Below are 23,715 nucleotides of genomic sequence, written 5' to 3'. Positions count from 1 at the left end.
TTCTCTGCACAAATGCTACCACACCTGCTGAGTTTCTCGAACAACTTTTGTTTATGCTCTGTCTGCCCTGTTGACTAAGTCTGTCCAAATCTATCTGTAGGTGCCTCACATTCCCACTAAGACTTTTGCATGTCCTTAAATGTGGACTTGGTAACTTTTACATACACCCACCCTCATACAGATATTCCCTATTATCCCAATGCATGAGATTTGGAACATGATTTCCCCAACGCAGGTCCTCCAGCTTAGCTCAGAACAGGGTGCGCTGTTGATGCCGATGACTGCGGATTGGAACTCTTCATGCGCGCGTCCCAGTGTCCACGCGGCGCTCTCACGTCCACGAGCTCGGCGTGTATACGTGTGCGCCATACGTCACACGTCTGTATGTGTGTGTATGTGTGGGGGGGTGGAGAGCGGCTGGAAAGACAACAACATTGTAGAGGGAGGAAACGGGGTTTTTGTGACGCAAGCCTTACATCCCTAACCCACCCCCCCCCCCCCGGGTGCTATCTCGAAAGGCGCCCACGAGGCGAGTCAGTCGCCAGAGGAGGGGGAACCTGCAGTCGAACGGCGGGAGCGGCAACATTCCATTGCCGGCGCGAGGTTGCTGGGGTTATACGTCGTCGCGAGCGCTGCCGCGTCCGTTTGTAAACAGATGGTGACACGTGATGTGAGGAGTCCGCATTGTCTCGGAGATCTTTCTGGAGAAGCGACAGAAGGAAGAGGAGGAGGAGGATAGGGAGAGTGGGGGGAGGGAAGGAGGAATTCAGGACTTCGATTCGAGCCTGAGCCGGGGGGTTGGGTTTGGGGGGGGGGAACGAGAGCTAAAACGATTTACAATAGGAGTTAGCAGTAGCCGGCGGCAGCCCGCGGGTCTGGATGGTGGGCTCAGGGGGGCAGGAGGCTGTGGAGGAGGAGGTGCAGGAGGAACGGTGTGAGCCAAGATGGCTGGTCCAGCTCTGAACTTGTAACGGATGGTGTGGCGGCTCTTGTCTCCTGGCGTGGTGGTGGTGGGGGAAATATTCTCCTTATTTTCCACCGTCCGTTGTCTTGGTGGGCAGAGAGAATATCGACGATGTCATTCGCCGTGGAAGACAACTTGGAGTCGGACTGGGTGGCTGTGAGACCCAACGCCTTCGACGAGAAGGAAAAGCACAAGTTTGTTTTCATCGTGGCTTGGAATGAGGTGGAGGGAAAGTTTGCCATAACCTGCCACAACAGGACGGTGCAGAGGAAGAGGATCGGGGCGAGGGACCAGCGGATAAGGCGGGAGGGAGAGGAAGATGAGGAGGGGGTCCGGAAATCACAAGGGCCCCAGGCCGGGAGCCCAGTTCGAGGGGATGCTGGCATCAAGAGTCCGACCCGGAGTGGAGCGGCTACACTCAGGAGTCCAGCCCGAGGACGGACCAGCATCAAGAGCCCAACAGCAAAGGAAATTGGAGTAAGGAGTCCACTTCAAGGAGAACCGGGGCTCTCTGCGGTTCCTTTGGGCGATACAAGAGCGATGGGTCCTCCTCCGAGTGAGGCTGATATCTTAGGCCCAGTTCAGGACACTATTCATCTTCACGATTCTGCCACGGCAGCGGATAGGGATCAGGACCAAGACCAAGAAAAGGATATTGTGATACCGGATGATTGTAGCTGGGCCGGACTGTTCTCCTTCCAGGATTTGAGATCCATTCATCAGCAACTTTGTGCCGTGAATTCGGAGTTAGAACCTTGTTTGCCAGTATTTCCTGAGGAACCCTCAGGGATGTGGTCAGTCCTGTTTGGTGCATCTGAAGTGATCGATGGAGAGATGGACTCGCTATGCTTACAACTTCAAGTTTACCTTGGCCATGCTCTGGATGTCTGTGGGTGGAAAATTCTTTCTCATCTCCTATTCACTGAAAACGATAACCCGGATGAGTATTATGAGAGCTTGAGTGAGCTGAGGCAGAAAGGATATGAAGAGGTATTGCAGAGAGCAAAAAAACGTTTACAAGAGGTGAGACTACTTGATTTCATATAACAGAATATTACATTTTATATGATAAAACTTAATTATATTTAATCTTTATTAAACATTAATCTTAGTTTCTCAATGCTATTGCATTTGGCTTAATAGTTGGATGAGTAATGGCCATCCAAGTAGGTTACAATGGAGATATATCTTTGTATTGGATTGTGCAACTTTCATTTAATGAATTACTAATTAGGTCAAAAGCAATCTGCTATATTTGCTGTTATACTTGGAAAGCAAGCTACTTCTTTGTTTTCTTTAATGTCTGCTATTAAGAGTGTCATTCATGGCTCAGTTGGTAACACTCAAACCTGTGAATCGAGGGGCTGTGCATTCAAGTTCTATTTCAGGACATAAGCCCAAAAATAGAAGTTAACACTCCAGTTCAGTCCTGAGGGAGTGTGAAGCATGCTGTAGTTCAGAGTAGATGTTTAAACGAGAGTCTGCTTGTCCTCTTAGGTGGATGTAAACACCATTAACAAGAAAAGGAAGGGAAATTTTCTGGTCTTTTGGCCAGTATTTGTACTTTGGACAATATACCAAAAACAAATTGTCTGGTCATTATTATGTTGCTGCTTGTGGAACCTTGATGGGCACAAATTATTTCCTGTGTTTCCTGAATTATAATAATCACACGTTTTTTAAAAAAAAGTCTTTAATGATTATAAAGTGCTTTGAAAAATTCTGTTGAGGGACTACATAAATTGAAGATCTTAAATTAATTTTTAAGGTCTAGTTGCCAGTAAAGTGGAGATGGCCCTGAAATTTTACAAGTAATCAGATTGTTTGTGGAAGTCAATCTTAATTTCTATCAAACCAGTGTGGACATTTTTTAACCTTTACATCTCTTTGTTTTAAATTGTTTCTGCCTGTCATCTGTTGATTTACATGATGGAAATGTGATCTACAACCTTAATAGGTCAAGCTCTTCTGCAAACACAACCACATTGTCAGAGAATAGCCCAAGGCTGGCAGTGACAAGTAAAACCAGCTATTCTGACCACCTGTGAAATGTGTATTGCATCATGTTTTTAACCCTTTTACGAAGGAATGAAGAATGATATATTAAATATTATGTAGTGTACTTTGCATTTCAAGCATATGCAAACTGATTTTCCCTGCATTGTTGCACTGTCTCATTGATTTACCCTTATCAGTAGGGCAGAATTTATCATGTTGTGGAATTAAGTTTAATTTTGTACTTTTACCATATAATACAAGAATTTTACAATTTAAAAAACTACTAAAATATCCTGTTTTAGACATTATGTTCCCAGAACACAACTTCTTAACTTCAGCAACAAACACATTGTCTCTTTTTGGCAATTGGTGCGTGCTACCTCTACGATCTTGGGGATGAATTAATGTGGATTGGTTCAACCATGGTGGTAGCTTTTAATATTTACTGTATTCCTTTTAAAATGGACAAGTATCTTAACATTATTGTTCACCTTTCCTAACTATCCATTGAGGATAGACTTATACTGGTGTTAAACTGCATTCAGCACTAAATTGAAGTGCAGTGATGAGTTGATGCATTTAAAAGTTTCTTGCATTAAATGTGTCAAATTTATATTGTTAAAAGAAAAAATACATATACTTCATATATAGATGTGTCCATTTGCTTATGTTTAATAGTTGTTTCACAGAAATATCTCTCTATCTTTGTGACTTGAATTATTTTGTTTTTCTGTTTTTGATTCATGCAGGAAAAACACATTCAATTTATGAACATCCATAAGAATTAGGAGCAAGAGTAGGCCTTTTGTCCTTGAGCCCATTCTGCTATTCAATAATATCATGGCTAATTTGATAAACTCAAATCTTCATTCCTACCTACCACTTATCATTCCCTTGCTTACCAAGAATCTATCCACCTGTGTCTTAAAAAAAATTCAAGGAAGCTACTTCCACCACCTTCTCAGGAAGAGAGTATCAAATCATCTTGGGCCAAGATTTGGCACTTTTAATATAATGTGATAAGAATGAGGTTATCTATTTTAGTTGGAGGAATGGAAAAGTGACTTATTATCTAAATGGAGAGAAACTCAGGAATGCTTCAGTTTAGAGAGATCTGGGTGTACCCATGGAAGAATGGCAGAAATGTGCAGCATGAGAGTACAGCAGGTAATAAGGAAGGCCACATGGAATTTTGGTATTTATTATTAGATGAATAGCGTATAAAAGTAGGGAGATATGACTGCAATTTTACCAGGCATTTGTGAGGCAGGTCCTGCAGCATTGTGCACAATTTTGGTTACCTCACTTGAGGATGGATGTAGTTGCATTGGAGGCAGTTCAGATGAAGTTTAGTAGATTGATTCCACACATAAAGGGTTCGTCTTAGTTAGCTTGAGCAGTTTGGGCTGATGCACTCTGGAGCAAAGAAGAATTAGAGGAGGCCTAATTGAGGTATAAAGGGATTGACAAAGTAGACTTAGAAAAGATGTTTCCTCATCTGGGGCCATAGTTTTAGGGATAATGGACATCAGATTTAAAACAGATGGAGAGAAATTACTTCCTTCACAGGGTCATGAATCTGGAATTCACTACCTTAGTGTAGTGGATCCTGGGGCATTGAGAAAATTTAAGAAAGAGAAAAACAAATTTTTAGTTGGTAATAGGTTGATAGGTTATTGAGAATGGGCAGGAAAGTGGACTTGAGGCCGAATTGATCATGTCAGATGGCTGAATTCAAGAGGCTAAATTTGCCTTTGTTTAAAGAAAACTTGATGCATGAACTAAAGGCAAGGTGCTGGCTTTCTGTGCTGTAATTTCTGAGATTCTGAAGCACTGTTTTTTGATCTATTTAACTAGAATTAATTTAATTCCATTGATGTTTCCTTTTAGTATCATAGTTAATGCGGCTGAACAGTGCTTAATCCAAATTTATTTTTGTTAACAATAGCATCTGTCAAATTGAAAACTTGCTGCTTTTATATTCAGATTTTCAACATTTCCATTTTTTTCTCAGCATATATTGAGAAAACTCTTGCTTTGTTACATCAATTAACAATTTGGTTAACTGGGTGTCTGCTCCTTTACTTGCCATATTAAGTATAAAATTTATATAATGATCTATGGATGAATAGCACTGTCATTTTAATTTATTAATTTAGTACGCCAGTACAGAATATGCCTTTTGCCATCAGCGGTGCCTAAAGTATAAAGAACTGAAGTTTCATCTCGGAACAATTTGTTATGTTCCTATAGTGACCACATGTGAAACAGTAGAATTTGTTGAGTTCGACTGGAAAGGCCAACATTTGTTGCCCATCTATAATTGCCTTTGAAGGTGGTGTTGAGCCTCCTCCTTGGACTGTTATAAGTTAATGTCTCAGGCCCAACCCACTTCAGTTGCTTCATCATCGACTGTGCTCTGAAATGAGCTGTTTGCTGATGATCATCCAAGTGCACCATTTGTGATTCCTCGGATACCGGAGCAGCTTATATTCATATGCAGCAAGACCTGGGCAGTGTTTTGGCTTAGGCTGATCAATAGAAAGTTACATTAAACACAGAGAATGTTAGAGAAACTTAGATCTGACCGCAACTGTGCAGAGAGAAACAGTTAACGTTTCAAATCTGATATGTTTCTTCAGAACTGAAAGGTTTTAAGCAAGTAATATCAGTTCCACACAAGTACCAGGCAGTGACCATCTCCAGTAAGAACTAATCTAAACAAAATCCTGATATTCAATGGCTTTACTGTCGCTGAATTACAAACTATCTACATCTTGTTACCATTCACAAGAAACTGAATCAGCCATTTAAGTACTGCATCCACAAAAGCAAGTCAGTGGCTGGTCAAGTGACTCACCACCTGATTTCCCCAAAGCCTATCCATTTTTACAAGACACATGAAGAGCATGATGGAATACTCTGCCTTACTTGGATGAGTGCCTCTCCAACAACACTCAACTAGCTTGACACCATCTAGAGCATAGCAGCCTGCCTGACAAATATCATATTCACTCTGTCCACAACTGATGCATGGTGGCAGAACTGCATGTTAACTACAACATGCACAGTTGCAGCTGCTTGGATAATACTTCCCAACAACGAACATGATTTTGACTTATATCATCACAGCTGTTGCTGGGTTAAAATGCTGAAACTCCTGAATGTAACTTAAGAAATAAGTTCAGGAATAAGCAATTCAGTCCTTCAGCTCTGCTCTGCCACTCACTCAGATCATGGCTGATCTTTTATTCTGCATCATTCCTGTATCCCTCGCTAAATTAGTAACATGGTTTTCTAACAACAGAGATGGGGTCATAGAGATGTACAGCATGGAAACAGACCCTTCTGTCTAACCCATCCACGCCAACCAGATATCCCAACCTAATCTAGTCCCACCTGCCAGCACCCTGTCCATATCCCTCCAAACCCTTCCTATTCATATATCCATCCAAATGCATCTTAAATTGTTGCAATTGTACCAGTCTCCACCACTTCCTCTGGCAGCTCATTCCATACATGTACCACCCTCTGTGTGAAAAAGTTGCCCCGTAGGTCTCTCTTATCCCCTCTCACCCTAAACCTATGCCTTCTAGTTCTGGAGTCCCCGACCGCAGGGAAAATACTTTGCCTATTTATCCTATCCATGCCCTTTATAATTTTGTCAACCTCTATAAGGTCACTCCTCAGCCTCCGACGCTGCAGGGAAAACAGCCCCCGCCTGTTCAGCCTATCCCTATAGCCCAAATCCTCCAACCCTGGCAACATCCTTGTAAATCTTTTCTGAACTCTTTCAAGTTTCACAACAACTTTCCGATAGGAAGGAGACCAGAATTGCACACAATATTCTGACAGTGGCCTAACCAATGTCCTGTACAGCCGCAACATGACCTCCCAACTCCTGTACTCCATACTCTGACCAATAAAGGAAAGCATACCAAACACCGCCTTCACTGTCCTATCTACCTGCGACTCCCCTTTCAAGGAGCTATGAACCTGCACTCCAAGGTCTATTCTGCAACACTCCCTAGGACCTTTCCATTAAGTTGGTAAAAACAATGACTGCAGATGCTGAAAACCAAATACTGGATTAGTGGTGCTGGAAGGGGTTTTGCCCGAAACGTCGATTTCGCTGCTCATTGGATGCTGCCTGAACTGCTGTGCTCTTCCAGCACCACTAATCCTTTCCATTAAGTGTCAAAGTCCTGCTGAGATTTGCTTTCCCAAAATGCAGCACCTCGCATTTATCTGAAACTCCATCTGCCACTTCTCAGCCCCTTGGCCCATCTGGTCCAGATCCTGTTGTAATCTGAGGTAACCCTCTTTGCTGTCCACTACACCTCCAATTTTGGTGTCATCTGCAAACTTATTAACTGTACCTCTTATGCTCACATCCAAATCATTTATGTAAATGACAAAAAGTAGAGGACCCAGCATCGATCCTTGTGGCACTCCACTGGTCATAAGCCTCCAGTCTGAAAAACAATCCTCCTCCACCACCCACTGTCTTCTATCTTTGAACCAGTTCTATATCCAAATGACTAGTTCTCCCTGTATTCTGTGAGATCTAACCTTGCTAATCAGTCTCCCAAGGGGAACCTTGTCAAACGCCTACTGAAGTCCATATAGATCACATCTACCACTGTCCTAATCAATCCTCTTTGTTACTTCAAAAAACTCAATCAAGTTTGTGAGACATGATTTCCCATGCACAACACCATGTTGACTATCCCTAATCAATCCTTGCCTTTCCAAATACATGTACATCCTGTCCCTCAGGATTCCCTCCAACAACTTGCCCACCACAGACGTCAGGCTCACTGGTCTATAGTTCCCTGACTTGTCCTTACCACCCTTCTTAAACAGTGGCACCAAGTTTGCCAACCTCCGGTCTTCCGACACCTCACCTGTGACTATCGATGATACAAATATCTCAGCAAGAGGCCCAGCAATCACTTCTCTAGCTTCCCACAGAGATCTCGGGTACATCTGATCAGGTCCTGGGGATTTATCCACCTTTAACCGTTTTAAGACATACAGCACTTCCTCCTCTGTAATCTGGACATTTTGCAAAATGTCGCCATCTATTTCCCTGCAGTCTATATCTTACATATCCTTTTCCAAGGTAAATACTGATGCAAAATATTCATTTAGTATCTCCCCCATTTTCTGTGGTTCCACACAAAGGCCGTCTTGCTGATCTTTGAGGGGCCCTATTCTCTCCCTAGTTACCCTTTTGTCCTTAATGTATTTGTAAAAACCCTTTGAATTCTCCTTAATTCTATTTGCCAAAGCTATCTCATGTCCCCTTTTTGCCCTCCCGATTTCCCTCTTAAGTATACTCCTACTTCCTTTGTACTCTAAGGATTCACTCGATCTATCCTTATTATACCTGACATATGCTTCCTTCTTTTTCTTAACCAAACCTTCAATTTCTTTAGTCATCTAGCATTCCCTATACTTACCAGCCTTTCCTTTCACCCTAACAGGAATATACTTTCTCTGGATTCTCATTACCTCGTTTCTGAAGGCTTCCCATTTTCCAGCCGTCCCTTTACCTGCGAACATCTGTCCCCAATCTGCTTTCGAAAGTTCTTGCCTAATATTGTCAAAATTGGCCTTTCTCCAAATTAGAACTTCAACTTTTAGATCTGGTCTATCTTCCATCATTATTTTAAATTTAGTAATGAACTAAACGTGGTTCAAGGCCACACTCTAGTGTGCAATTAGAGATTGGTAGCCTAGCCTGGAATGTCCACATCCCATTAAATAATCAAAGGGATTGTTTGCTAACTTCTGGGAGATCAGAGATATCCCTTTCAAACGAGCCTCATGACTTCTGAGAGAAGAGCCACCTGTGAGTCAAGAGAGTGGTACAGAAGCCTGTCATGAATACAGATGATCTCATCCAGTGAGCCATTGGCATGTTGAAGCTGTGGTTTTGGTGCCTACGTAAATCTGGAGGTGCAATTAATACTTTACATTGTGTGTGCCCTGTTTGACAGTGGTCTGCCATGAAAAGTCATCATGCAGGAGAAAGATTAGAACCGGAGCACAACAAAGACATTTATCTATCTGATAACATGACCAGTAGAAGAAGCAGATGATGTGACAACAGAAATAAAGATGAGAATTCCAATACCAGACTATCCAATTGCTTTGCTACCAGTGATTCCCTAATTGCAATGGTTTTTTAGGTTGTGATTCATACTAGATGAATGCAAACTGCAGTTTTCCCACTCCAGTGGGTCCTGTTCTGTAATGATCTTCAACGTGAAGTAACTGAGTGGGCAGGTTGGCTTTTGGTGCAGTGATTATGCACATCATTGCCTTTTATTTGCTGCCATTTTAAAGAAGCGAGATTTGACAACATTTCTTTTGAATACATGTATATTACCTTTAGCTAATTACCTTCGAGGAGAAAGTGAGGACTGCAAATGCTGGAGATCAGAGCTGAAAATGTGTTGCTGGAAAAGCGCAGCAGGTCAGGCAGCATCCAAGGAACAGGAGAATCTAGGATTCTCCTGTTCCTTGGATGCTGCCTGACCTGCTGCGCTTTTCCAGCAACACATTTTCAGCTTTAGTTAATTATGTTTGCTTTTTAAAAACTACCATGTCTGTCGCAGTGCATGATAGAATCAGTATGCTGGAGACTTCTTTTATTGGTGGGCTTGACCTAATGGTCTGAGGTTCATTTGCTGCTGCAACTACTGTAGGAAAAGGCCTGCGAGTAGGTACATTGTCATTGTTTTTTGTAGAAAGTCTATTTCTTGAATAATCAAATCATTTGTTAATTTTGTCAATAATCATGATCTTATGTGGTTAATAGTCGGAATGTTATTACATTAATTTATTTGGATTTTGATTGTGAATATTTCTTAAACTGATCGTTAATCAATGGTCCATTGCATCAGTAATGTGAAACCTATTACATTAGAGTCCTATTAATCAGGATTTTGTAATAGTAATGAGGTTTCTAGTTTACTATTGCATATTTTGATGTGATAATGACTCAGTGGTCATTGCATTGAGCTAGTAATCCAGAAGCTAGGCAATGGGATGTGGTTTCAGATTCCAACATGATAACTGAACTCAAATTCTGCCACTTAATAAATCTGGAATTTAAAAAAAGTCTGATTAATAGTTTCACAGCTGTCATCCCTTTTGGTCCAGTAATATCTTTTAGGAAAGGAAATTAGCCATGCTTGCTCAGTCTGACCTACGTATGAGACTCCAGACCCAGAACAATGTGATTGACTTTGACTTTGAACCATCCTGTGAAATGTGTTATGAAGATGTGGGTGTACCGTATCTTTAAGAAAGTTAAAAGCTAGCAGAAGTACCTGACAGCACCAAGTGTTCTGAACACGATATAATGGAATTGTTTGGTCCAACAGCTGGTGTAGCTGGTTGCCTGGAGACAAAAAAGCAAATTTTGAATTAGGCCAATCAGTTTACATTATATCCCCAAAAAAATCAAACTCCAATCAAGTTTTGAATTTAGTATATTGATAATATTAAAAGCCAATGACACAATCCAACTGTTTTGGGAGTATAAGACTGGGAAAAATTGAACAGTTGGGTGAAGAACTGCCAAGCTAGCAACACATGCAGACTGCCCACAGATAGCTCTCTTAAAGGTAACTTTATCGATCAGTGACCTGTAAAACATTATCCTTAAGAAGAGGAAAAGAAGATAGAGGAAGATACAAAGAGAAGATTCAACACCTGGCTGGTTTTGAAATTTGAATTTTTGGTAAATCTTAATCAGGGGTTTTATCTGATGAGCATTGTAGAAAGGGAAGGTAAAAGGTTGGAGAAAGGAGTTGTAAATAGTTGTTAGTTAATTATTCTCTGTTATAGAACAAAATAACAAAGAGCATTACAGCGCATGAACAGGCCCTTCAAGCCTGCACCGATCCATATCCTCTATCTAATTCTGCTGCTTGTTTTCTAAAGATCTGTATCCCCTTGCTCCCTGTCCATCCACGTATCTAGCCAGATACATCTTAAATTATGCTACCCTTCCCACTACTACTACCTCCAGTGGCAACGCATTCCAGACTACCCTCGGCATGAAGAACCTGCCACATATCTCCCCTAAACTTTTTCCCTCTCACTTTGAACTTGTGGCCCCTAGTAATTGAGTCCTCCACTCTGGAGAAAATGCTTCTTGCTATCCACCCTGTCTACACCTCTCATGATCTTGCAGGCCTCAATTAGGTCCCCATCAACCTCCTCCTTTCTAATGAAAATAATCCTAATCTACTCAACCTCTCCTCATAGCTAGCACCCTCCATAGCAGGCAACATCCTGGTGAAACACCACTGCACCTTCTCCAAATCATCCACATCCTTTTGGTAATATGGCGACCAGAACTGTATGCAGTATTCTAAATGTGGCCAAACCAAAGTTTATAAAACTGTAACATGACCTCAATGTACTCAATACCCATCCAATAAAGGAAAACATGCAGTATGCCTTCTTAACCACTCTACTGACGTGCATTTCCACTTTCAGGAAACAATGGACCTGTACACCCAGATCTCTCTGTACATCAATTTTCCCCATGACTTTTCCGGTTATTGTATAGTTTGCTCTTGAATTGCATCTTCCAAAATGCATCACCTCACATTTGTCCGGATTGAACTCCACCAACCATTTCTTCACCCAACTCTTCAATCTATCAATATTCTGCTGTATTCTGTGACAGTTCCTTTCACTATCTGCCACTCCATCAATCTTAGTGTCATCTGCAAACTTGCTAACCTTCCTCCAAATCATTTTATGTATATCACCAACAACAGTGGTCCCAGCTCGGATCCCTTTGGGACACCACTGGTCACAGGTCTCCATTTGGAGAAGTTTCCTTCCACTACTACTCTGTCTCCTGTTGCCCAGCCAGTTCTCTATCCATCTAGCCTGGACCCATGCGACTTCACTTTCACTATTAGTTTACCATGAGGAACCTTATCAAACCCCTTACTAAAGTCCATGTATACGTCCCCTCCCTCATCAATCAACTTTGTCAACTCTTCAAAGAATTCTATTAGGTTTGTAAGACATGACCTTCCCTGCACAAAACCATGCTGCCTATCACTGATAAGCCCATTTTCCTTCATATGGGTATAAATCCTATCCCTTAGTATCTTCTCCAGCAGCTTCCCTACCACTGACATCAGGCTCACAGGTCTCTAATTAACTGGATTATCCCTGCTACTACTCTTAAACAAGGGGACGACATTAGCAATTCTCCAGTCCTTTGGGCCCTCAGCTGTTTTCAAGGATGCTGCTAAGATATCTGTTAAAACCCCAGCTATTTCCTCTCTTGTTGCCCTAAGTAACACTTCCTCCTTATGCCGACTTGACCTAGAATAATCAAAAATCTATCCCTAGCCTCAACATCCACCCTCTCCTCAGTGAATACCGATGCAAAGTACTCCTTAAACCTCACCCATTTTCTCTGACTCCATGTATATCTTTCCTCCTTTGTCCTTGAGTGGGCCAACCTTTTCCCTCTTTACTCTCTTGCTCTTTATATGTGAATTAAAGGCTTTAGGGTTTTCTTTAACCCTGCCCACTAAGGATATCTCAATCCTTTTTAGCCCTCTTAATTCCTTGTTTCAGATTGGATAAAGTTTAGATAAGATTTGTATTTGTTTAATGTTATATGTATATACAAGTATAAGGGAAGAGGTTAAGGTGAACTTATATTAAAGTAATGTGTTAGAATAATGTGTTTAAAGAACAGAAAAATGAAACCATCTTTTCATTATGTTGGTTCATTTTTTCTTAAAGGGGGAGGTGTTGTGAATATGTGGGTGTACTATACCTTTAAGAAAGTTTAAGCAAATTTGAATTAGGCCAATCAGTTTAAATTCTATCCCAAAAACTACCAAACTTCAATCAAATCTGTACTTAGCATAGTGACAATATTAAAAGCCAATGACACAATCTGATTTTTTGGGGGTATAAGACTGGGAAAAATCGAACAGTTGAGGGAGAACTGCCAAACCAGCAATATATACAGATTAAAGGCTCTCTGCCTTTCGTTCTGATGAAGGGCTTTTGCCCGAAACGTTGATTTTACTACTCCTTGGATGCTGCCTGAACTGCTGTGCTCTTCCAGCACCACTAATCCAGAATCTGGTTTCCAGCATCTGCAGTCATTGTTTTTACCAAGTTGATTTTAACCCTGCTCCTAATCCCCTTGCAAGGATGTCTGCCTGGAAGAAGTTTTCCTCCTCTACAAGAATCTCAGGGAGTCCCTCTCCCACTGCAACTCCCAGGTCATTTCCTCTGCCCTGTAGCTCAGCACTGTCCCCATGACTTGTCCTACCTGCCTATCTTCTTTTCCACCTATCCACTCCACCCTCCTCCTTAACCTATCACCTTCATCCCCTCCCCCACTCACCTATTGTACTCTATGCTACTTTCTCCCCACCCCCACCCACCCTCTAGCTTGTCTCTCCACCCTTCAGGCTCTCTGCCTTTATTCCTGATGAAGGGCTTTTGCCCGTAACGTTGATTTTACTGCTCCTCGGATGCTGCCTGAACTGCTGTGCTCTTCCAGCACCATTAATCCAGAAACACATACAGATTGCCCATAGAATAGCTCTCTGGAAAGTACCTTTATCGATCAGTGACCTGTGAAACACAATCCCTCAGAAGAATAAAAGAAGATAAAGGAAGATACAAAGAGAAGATTCAACACCTGGCTGGTTTTGAAATTTGAATTTTTGGTAAATCTTAATTGAGGGTTTTATCAGACTGGCATTGTAGAAGAGGAAGGTGAAAGGAGTTGTAGATAGTTAGTTAATTATTCTCTCTTATACTTTAAGAAATAAAGTTGTTAATTTTTACTTTAAACTGTGACCTTTGGGATAGTTCTAGGCCTTTCAAATTTTCACAGATTACTGCATGGGATAAATGTTTTCTATGTTGCTGGTTAAAATTAAGCAGAAAAGTTTACCCGTTTTTGTAACAAATGGCTGAGCAAACTGTTCAGTTCGAGGATAATAAAGGATTGGCAACAAATGCTGGCATTTTCCACCTCCATTTAAGAAAAATAAGCTTTCGTCAATTCACCCCATGCTTAACATTTGGACTCCAACTCCATAGTCAATGATGGAAGCTTCTCACCCAGTTTTCACTTTGAAGTTGCCTTGAGTCTGAAGAGTTGAAGTAGGGTATTACAGGAAAAGTGCTTATTGCAATTTGTAAGTAATGAAGAGTTAATTTATTTTAGTAAGCTTTGACATTAGATGTAATATTTCTTTAGTTAATCTGAACTCACCATTCTCACCTTAGCCCTCTATCCTTTTGAACTACAAAGCTACCTGCGTCTTGAACATATTAATGATACTCGATTCAGTGGTCTTTGGCAACTTTTTCGGTATGTGTGTTTCTGTTTGACATATTCCAGTTTGATCAGTGTTTTTGGGTCTTTATATGATAGTGCTTGTTCTCCTTCATTCTGCTAAAGTTCTTCTCTTTATATTAGTGTAATTGATGGGAGCAAGGCATGACTGATAGCTGAGCTATAATTTAAGACAGGTCTGTAAATGAATGAATAATTCTAAATGTTTTACATTCTATTTCTTTAAAATAATTACGTTAAATTGTACTACCTAATGATCTTTAATTTTTAGAAGCAGTTTCATCAGGTGCTTCTAGAAGCATCTATAGCAAAAGCATTAAAATGTGATAGCAAGGTGGATGTGCCTATGAAGAGTCAAAATGAATTGAGGACAGAATATGAAGGATAATATTAAACGATGCTTCTTGAACTGGGAACGCATCATGTTTAGTATTTTGAAGGATTGTATGTTGTAATGGTCTTGGGAATTGACGAATGAGTTTTAAATTTCGCTGCTGGCATCAGATTGTGGTTTATAGCAGATTACAAAGTGGGCCTAGGAGAATAGCTGAATTAACCAGTTGATTAGTGATAGCAGAATGCTAAAGGTCGCGTTGCTTAAGATTTTATAACAATAAGGGTTTTTTTCTTTAAAGGTGGCTAACTTAGCCTAGTAACTTGTGGTCTTCACAAAGCTGTTTGCTGCTTCTTGCTGGGCCCAGTTTTTCTAGTTTTTTCATCTTTCCATTATGGTCACTGAAGCAACTGATATTATAACTGGTACAAAGTTTTTCATACGTTTAAAAAAACTTGGTAGTTAAAACTTGGAAGGAGGTCATTAAACTCAAATAGTACGTGACAATGTTTACCCTCTGCATGAGCCATTGGTTCTAATCGTACTTATCTACCCTGTTCCTAAATCCCTATAATCCCTTCAACTCCATCCAATAAATCTTGAATTTGCTATTGTTTTTGCTTTGACCTCTTATTCTTGAAATGAGTTCCACAACTACTCATTTATGTGAGACAAAATTCCTTTTGCTCTTTGATGCAGGTCTCACACATTTAATCTTTTATTTTTGCTTTCTCATATCTGTTATGTGTTTCGTTTGTCTCCTTCATTTCTGTCAAGCCTGATAGTACACCTTGGTTCAACCACATCTGTTATCTGTCCTAAATATTCTGGGGCATCCGAGAAGCAGGAAGATCAACATTTTGGGCAAAAGCCCTTCATCAGGAATGTCGATTTTCCTGCTCCTCGGATGCTGCCTGACCTGCTTTTCCAGCACCACTTTGATCTAAACTCTGGATTTTGGCATCTGCAGTCCTCACTTTTGCCCTGTCTTAAATATTCTGCCTTGTGATTCTGGCATCCATCAGAGTCTCTAGTCTCACCAGTAAAAATTAAAATTACCCATAACAGAAACCCCTAATACTTTACATTTTATGCAAAGCACAGGCTTATGCAAAATAGAAGTGTCACATTTCAGGCATTACATGTTTCACTGCTTGCATTTCTTGGACTGAAATTTATGTTCGAATGTGCTGTATTAATCACCTGAATGTTTGCCAAAGTCCATGTACAAAATTTAACATGTACAATAAAGAATTGAGACTGAGTGAGAAATTCTAATAGTAGATCAAATCCTGATTTGTACACAGCTTTTGGAGAAACACAAAATCACAGAGGTTATGGTAGAATTGCTGGAACTTTACCAGGAGGAAGATGATGCTTATATTGCTTTATCTGAAGCAACTACAGAACTCTACCAATATCTACTCCAACCGTTTCGAGATATGAGAGAATTGGCTATGCTACGACGCCAGCAGATAAAGGTAAGAGTTTGCAGTTTAATTCTATTTCTTGGCATTTATGTATGGAAGTACTTGGAGGGATTGTGTGTGTTGAAATGAAAGGCATAACCTACTCCACATATAAGACCTAATGTTGTGCTTTACACTGACCTGTCTTGAATAAAATCCACCGCATTGTTCACTGATTTCCATTTTGTGTTCTATTCATAACTATTTGCATTTATTGAATTATCATAGAAAAAATGTTCCAAGGTGCTTTTCTTATGAGAAGAAAGGGAAAGAAAGTTTAACCTTTTGTAGAAGAAGTACAAGAAATAACTGAATACTGCAACAAGAATTAGGCTTTGAAGATGAGTTTTAAAGGTATAACTTGAGGTTGAAGGACAGAGGAATTTAAGTATTGAATTCCAAAACAGAGTGCAGACTGAGCTTTGCTGGCAAGTAATGGAGTCTAGAGATGAGATGCGTACATGGATAACCAGAGCCAGGGGATGTGAGTGGTGATACAAGTTTGAAGTAGGGTGAAAAAACTTATGGGAGAAGATAAAGATCTGGGATGTGGATTTTGATTCATCTATTTGCAGATATACAGCCATTGTGTAGGCCAGGTGAGGTCTGAAATAATGGATTAGTGCTATTGAGTGTAGGATTGGAGAGTGAGGCCAAAGCCAAATGGTGGAATATTTGAAGAATTGTGCTTGGAGGTGATAAAGACATGGATAAGGTTCTGATAGTGGTGGAAATAATGTAGATATAGAAGCCATGATGTGGAGGAGCTGGTGTTGGACTGGAGTGGAAAAAGTTAAAAATCACGCGACAACATGTTATAGTCCAACAGGTATGTTTGAGGCACTAGCTTTCAGAATGCTGCTTCTTCGTCAGGTAGCTGTGGAGCAGGACCATAAGACACAGAATTTATAGTAAAAGGGTACAGTGTCATGCAACTGAAATGATATATTAAACAAATCTAGGTTGTTGTTAAGTCTTTCATCTTTTAGAATAGGTTGCAGGTTTTGGTTCATTAATATGTAAATCCCAGAACTACTTTTAAGTCACCTTCTCAAGATAACTTAAGGTTTTATTTAAAAAGAAAAGTGACATCTCAGCTCAGGCAGTGCATCAGTTAGATTGGTTTTATTTCCAATGTGAAATTTACAAAATGCTGCATGAATTGCCTGCATGGTGTGATTTTGTTGAGCAAAATAGAATGTATCTGCAAATATAATTATGCAAATACAAATTCACCACATAGATTTGTGTGTACGCATGCATGAGTGTGTGTGTGAGTGCACATGAGAGTGTGTGTGTGTGTGTGTGTGTGTGTGTGTGTGTGTGTGGAGAGAAGAAGAGAGAGAAAAATGGAGTATAGGCCTGTGAGAGGGGGTGTGTGTTGGGGTGAATGAGAGAGGGTCTGCATGAGTGTGTGTATGGTGTAGTGGGGTCACCTGTAGTGTGACATGAACCCATGGTCCCGATTGAGGCCAACGTCATGGGTACCAAACTTGGCTATCAGCCTCTGCTCGGCTACTTTGCGTTGTTGCATCTTCAGGAGTCTGCCTTGGAGGATGGTCACCCAAAGATCCCAGGCCAAAATCCCTGACCGCTGATGTGTTCCCTAACTGAGAGGGAACACGCCCTGTCTAGTAATTGTTGCATGGTGTCCATTGATCTGTTGTTGTAGAGTCTGCTTGGTTTCACCAATGTACCGTGCCTCTGGGCATCCTAGCCTGCTGCGTCTGAGATTGACAACATTGGCTGAGTCATATGAGTACCTATGGCGTACACTATGGATGATGTCCTCACGTGTAATGGTGGTATCTGTGTCAACACTGACACGGCTTAAACACGTCTGAAACAACTACACAGTGATATTCATGAGTTTCATCTCACCGTCAGACATATTATGGATGACTATTTGTGTCTGTCTCATTCTTGGACACATACATTTCCATCAAGGATGGGTACCTCAGTACCTCATTCTACCACAAACCTATTTTTAACCTCATAATGCTACACTTCTCGGGCTTCCACCCTAAACATTAGAACAGCTATCCCCTACAGACAAGCGCTATGCGTACACAGGATCTGTTCAGATGAGGAGAAATGTGACGGACATGTGAAGGTGCTCAAGGATTCCCTCATAAGAACTGGGTATGATACTCAATTCATCAATCGTCAGGTCCATCGTGCCACAGCGAGAAACCGTAATGACCTCCTCCAGAGACAGACGTGGTTTACAACGTGTATCGAAGGAGCTGCCAGAGGAAGTGGTGGAGGCTGGTACAATTGCAACATTTTAAAAGACATTTGGATGGGTATATGAATAGGAAGGTTTTGGAGGGTTATGGGCCGGGTGCTGGCAGGTGGGGCTAGTTTGGGTTGGGATATCTGGTCAGCATGGGCAGTTTGCTCCAAAAGGGTCTGTTTTCATGCTGTACATCTCTATGACTCTATAATAGGGTACCCTTCGTTGTCTGGTACTTCATGGGAGCTGAAAAAAACCACACCATGTTCTTCGCGGCCTGCAACACGTTATTGTTGAGGGTGAGCACCTCACCAGGACCTTCCCTACGGCTCCACTTCTCTCTAAACAACTGCCAAACCTTAAACAGACTATTGCTCGCAGCAAACTGCCTAGCCTTCAGGACGACATAGACCACAACACTGTACAATCCTGTCATGATGATAACCATTGCAAGACGCGTCAGAGTGTTGACACCGATGCCACCATGACGTGTGGGGCCGCCCCCTACCATGTACATGGCAGATACTTATGTGACTCAGCCAGCGCTGTCTATCTCATGCTGTAGGCAAGGATGCCCCGAGGCATGGTACATTGGCGAGACCAAGCAGACGCCACAACAATGGATGAATGGACACTGTGCAACAATCACCAGACAGGGTTGTTCCCTCCCAGTCAGGGAGCATGTCAGCGGTCAGGACTTCGGCCTCTGACCTTTGGGTGACCATCCATCAAGGCGGACTTCAGATTATGCAACAACGCAAAGTAGCCAAGCAGAGGCTGATAGCGAAGATTGGTACCCATTAGGTTAGCCTCAGTCAGGACCTTGGGTTCATGTCACACTACATGTGTCTGTCTGTCTGTCTGTCTCTCTCTCTCTCTCTCTCACTCTCTCACACTCTTGCAAGCACAAATACAAACATGCACTTCTGTTATCTCTCATACACCTCCCACACTCTCACCCACGCGCACACCCTCTCACAGGCTTATGCTCCATTACACTTATTCTCACACACTTTACCAAGCTTGCACCTACATAAACATACTCTCTAACGTGCACTCACATGCTCTCTCTCTGTCTGTCTCTCCGTCTCTGCCTCTCTGTCTCTCACACTCACTCATGCATCTGCAAATACAAATTCACCCCATAGACTTATATGTATTTGCAGATGCATTCTATTTTGCTCAACGAAATGTGCAGTCTGCAGGCAGTCAATTCATGTAGTATTTTGTAAATTACCCATTGGAAATAAAACCAGTCTAACTCAAGATTGGGGTACAGACTCTAACCTCACACCTTTAATGCATTGCCTAAGCTGAGGTGTCACTTTTTTTTTAATAAAACCTTAAGTTATCCCAAAAAGGTGACTTGAACGAAGTTCTGGGATTTACATATTAATGAACCGAAGCCTGCAACCCATTTAAAAGATGAAAGACTTGACAACAACAATCTAGGTTTGTATAATATATCATTTCAGTTGCATGACACTATGTAATCTTTTGCTATAAATTCTGTGTCTTATGGTCTTGCTCCACAACTACCTGTTGAAGGAGGAGCATTCCAAACGCTGAGACACATAAGATTATTAAAGGATTGGACACTCTGGAGGCAGGAAGCATGTTTCCGCTGATGGGTGAGTCCCGAACCAGAAGACACAGTTTAAAAATAAGGGGGAGGCCGCTTAGAACAGAGTTGAGGAGAAACTTCTTCACCCAGAGAGTGGTAGGTGTATGGAATGCTCTGCTCCAGAAGGCTGTGGAGGCCAAGTCTCTGGATACTTTCAAGAAAGAGTTGGATAGAGCTCTTATGGATAGTGGAATCAAGGGTTGGGGATAAGGCAGGAATGGGATACTGATTTGAGGATGATCAGCCATGATCATAATGAATGATGGTGCTGGCTCGAAGGGCAGAATGACCTACTCCTGCACCTATTGTCTATTGTCCATATAGTGCTTCCAAATAAACCTTGTGGACTATAACCTGGTGTTGTGTGATTTTTAATGTAGATACGGAGGTAAGCCATATTACGGAGGTGGAAGGAGATTGTCTTTGTAGATGGATTGTTTTGCAGTTTTGGAAGCTATGTATCCAAACAGTTATGTATGGGTTTTTTAAAAATGCTAAATGTCTGCCATATCCTGATTTGTTTTGGAGTGAATTAGAGATCAAATCTCCATTTTGTGTTTCTTCTGTTATTGTGCTGCGCTGATGATTTTTAAAATAAATAATCATGTTCGACATTATCTAATACATGATAATTGCAGTTAGGGTTGGTATTCAGTTTTGCTGATCTACTTTGGGCATGGATTAGTGCCAAGTGCTGTGTGTCTAGATTGTTCTATAGCTTATTGTAGCTTCACCCTCACAAAAATATCCTTATTGTACCAACAGAATAATTTTCCATTGCCTAGTGCAGTCTGTCGAGTAAATTTAAAAGATGAAAGACTTGACAACAACAATCTAGGTTTGTTTAATATATCATTTCAGTTGCATGGGTTTGTTTAATATATCATTTCAGTTGCATGACACTATGTAATCTTTTGCTATAAATTCTGTGTCTTATGGGCACAGAAGGGCAGGAGAGTCTGATGAAGGGCTTATGGCTAAACATCGACACTCCCTCCTCAATTGCTGCCTGACCTGCTGTGCTTTTCCAGCACCACACTTTTTGACTCTGACTCTCCAGCATCTGCAGTCCTCACTTTTTTCCTTCAGTCACTTGTACCAGTAAAATGATCAAAATATCATGAATTTAATGACTGTAGTTTATAATTCAATTTTATTTGATGCAAAATACTTGTGTTTTATAACATCTAAATTTGACTGATGAAAATTTCTTTTGCCTTATTGCTGAGCTGTTCTTACTGTTTTAAAAACAGTATGTCTAAGATGCTTGAGTATGTCTTGTTCTTTAAGACAGTCTCTCCTTGCTATTGACAGGAAGACATGACAAAATTAATCATTGTCTCCAGTCTGCCAGTTTAGGTCCCATACTCCTTTATGCACAGACCTGCACAGTCTGCAGCAGGCATGTTAATATGCTGGGTAAATGCCACCAGGGATTATTTTGGAAGATCCTCTAATGTTAGTGACAAGAAAGCAGTCTTAACATATCCAGCGGGTGCTGATCACTCAAAGTCCAGTCCACTGAGCAAGACTTGTCGTTTTTATGCATGACACCAGACTCCTGAAGTAACTGCTGTACTCTGATTTCAGGAGACAGTGAGGTCTGCAAATGCTGGAGATCAGAGTTGAGGGTATGTTGCTGGAAAAGTACAGCAGGTCAGGCAGCATCCGAGGAGCATGAATATCGACGTTTCGGGCAGGAGCCCTTCATCAGGAATGAGGCTGGGAGCCTCCGGGATGGAGAGATGAATGGGAGAGGGGGGTTGGGGCTGGGGAGAAGGTAGCTAGGCGTGCAATAGATGGTTGGAGAGGAAGGTGGAGTGGATAGGTGGGAATGAAAATTGACAGGTGGGACAGGTGCTGAGCTGGAAAGTTGGAACTGGGGTAAGGTGGGGGGAGGGAAATTGCAATAGGTGAATGGAGGTGGGGGTAAAGGTGATGGGTTGGAGAAGAGGGTGGAGTGGAGAGATGGGAAGGAAGATTGACAGGTGGGACATTGCAATAGTTAGATGGAGGTGTGGTAAAGGTGATAAGTTGCAATAGGTGGATGGAGATGAGGGTAATTGCAATACGTTGTATTAGGTGGATGGAGGTGGGGGTCTCAGTTACCTTCTCCTCAGCCCCATCCCCCCTCCCATTTATCTCTCCACCCTGAGGCTCCTAGCCTCATTCCTGATGAAGGGCTCTGGCCTGAAACGTCGATTTTCCTGCTCCTCGGATGCTGCCTGACTTGCTGTGCTTTTCCAGCAATACACTCAATATTACTGAATTAAACCAGGTCAAAAAATTTCCAGGCAGACAGCAGGTCTGCTTTGGGATATCTTCAGAAATGCTTAAATGTGCCAATTCGGCTGGGGAATGAGACCCAAATTGTAGTTTGAGTATACAGGAGGTTGAGAGTAGTGAGGCCCGAAATAATGGGCGGCATGGTGGCACAGTGGTTAGCACTGCTGCCTCACAGCGCCAGAGACCCGGGTTCAATTCCCGCCTCAGGCGACTGACTGTGTGGAGTTTGCACGTTCTCCCCGTGTCTGCGTGGGTTTCCTCCGGGTACTCCGGTTTCCTCCCACAGTCCAAAGATGTGCAGGTCAGGTGAATTGGCCATGCTAAATTGCCCGTAGTGTTAGGTAAGGGGTAGATGTAGATGTAGGGGTATGGGTGGGTTACGCTTTGGCGGGGCGGTGTGGACTTGTTGGGCCGAAGGGCCTGTTTCCACACTGTCAGTAATCTAATCTAATCTAATCTAATGTTTCAAGGTTGCAAGGGGGCACCGGTAAGCAAGAGGTTGTTTTGAAGTGTGTCTACTTGAATAGCAGAAGCATCTGGAATGAGGTGGGTGAACTTGCAGCATGGGTTGGTGGGATTTTGATGTTGTGGCCATTCTGGAGGCATGGGTAGAGCAGGGACAGGAATGGTTGTTGCAGGTTCCAGGATTTAGATGTTTCGGTAAGAAGAGAGAAGATGGTAAAACAAAAGGGGGGGTTGGCGGGTGGCAGTGGCATTGTTAGTCAAGGACATTATAACGGTTGCAGAAAGGACTCGTCTACTAAGGTAGTATGGGCTGAGGTTAAATACAGGAAAGGAGAGGTCACCCTGTTGGGAGTTTTCTATCAGCCTCCGAACAGTTCCAGAGATGGAGAAGATAGGATAGTAAAGATGATTCTCGATAGGAGCAAGAGTGAGAGGGCAGTTGGGGGCTTGAAATTTCCAAATATTGACTGTGAATACTATGGTTCAAGCGCTTTCAATGGGTCCATTTGTGCAGGAGGGTGCCCTGGCATAATATGTAGTTAGGCCAAAAAGGGCGAGGCAACATTGCATTTGGTACTGGATAATGAACCCGTCCAGTTGTTAGATTTGGAGGTAGGTGAGCACTTTGGTGATAGTGACCACAATTCAGTTATGTTTCCTTTAGTGATGGAAAGGGCTAGGTATATACTGAAGGCCAAATATACTGCAGGGCAAGAGTTATAGCTGGGAGAAAAGCAATTAAGTGATTAGGCAAGATTTAGAATGCATAGGATGGGGAAGGAAACTGCAGGGGATGGGCACAATTGAAATGTGGAGTTTATTGAAAGAACAGTTACTGCCAATCCTTGATACACATGTGCCTGTCAGGCAGGGAGGAAGTTGTCGAGTGCGGGAGCTGTGGTTTTCTAAGGAAATTGAATCTCTTGTCAAGAGGAAGAAGGCTTATGTTAGGATGAGAT

General features: G+C 41.9%; 1 protein-coding gene across 1 annotated transcript in view; it reads left to right on the top strand.

The window, feature by feature from the left end:
- Positions 1 to 829: 829 nt before the first annotated feature.
- Positions 830 to 23,715, top strand: part of jmy (junction mediating and regulatory protein, p53 cofactor) — a 116,644-nt gene continuing 93,758 nt past the window's right edge. Inside the window, exons 1-2 of the mRNA XM_072596183.1 lie at positions 830 to 1,987; positions 15,984 to 16,157. Of these exons, the coding sequence (XP_072452284.1) occupies positions 1,076 to 1,987; positions 15,984 to 16,157 (1,086 nt within the window). The 5' untranslated portion in view covers positions 830 to 1,075. The remainder of the gene's footprint in view (positions 1,988 to 15,983; positions 16,158 to 23,715) is intronic.

The sequence above is a fragment of the Chiloscyllium punctatum genome, chromosome 2 (assembly GCF_047496795.1).
Source record: "Chiloscyllium punctatum isolate Juve2018m chromosome 2, sChiPun1.3, whole genome shotgun sequence".
NCBI lineage: Eukaryota > Metazoa > Chordata > Chondrichthyes > Orectolobiformes > Hemiscylliidae > Chiloscyllium > Chiloscyllium punctatum.
The sequence above is the reverse complement of the archived record's forward strand: the minus strand, read 5'-3'. Positions and strand labels throughout refer to the sequence as shown.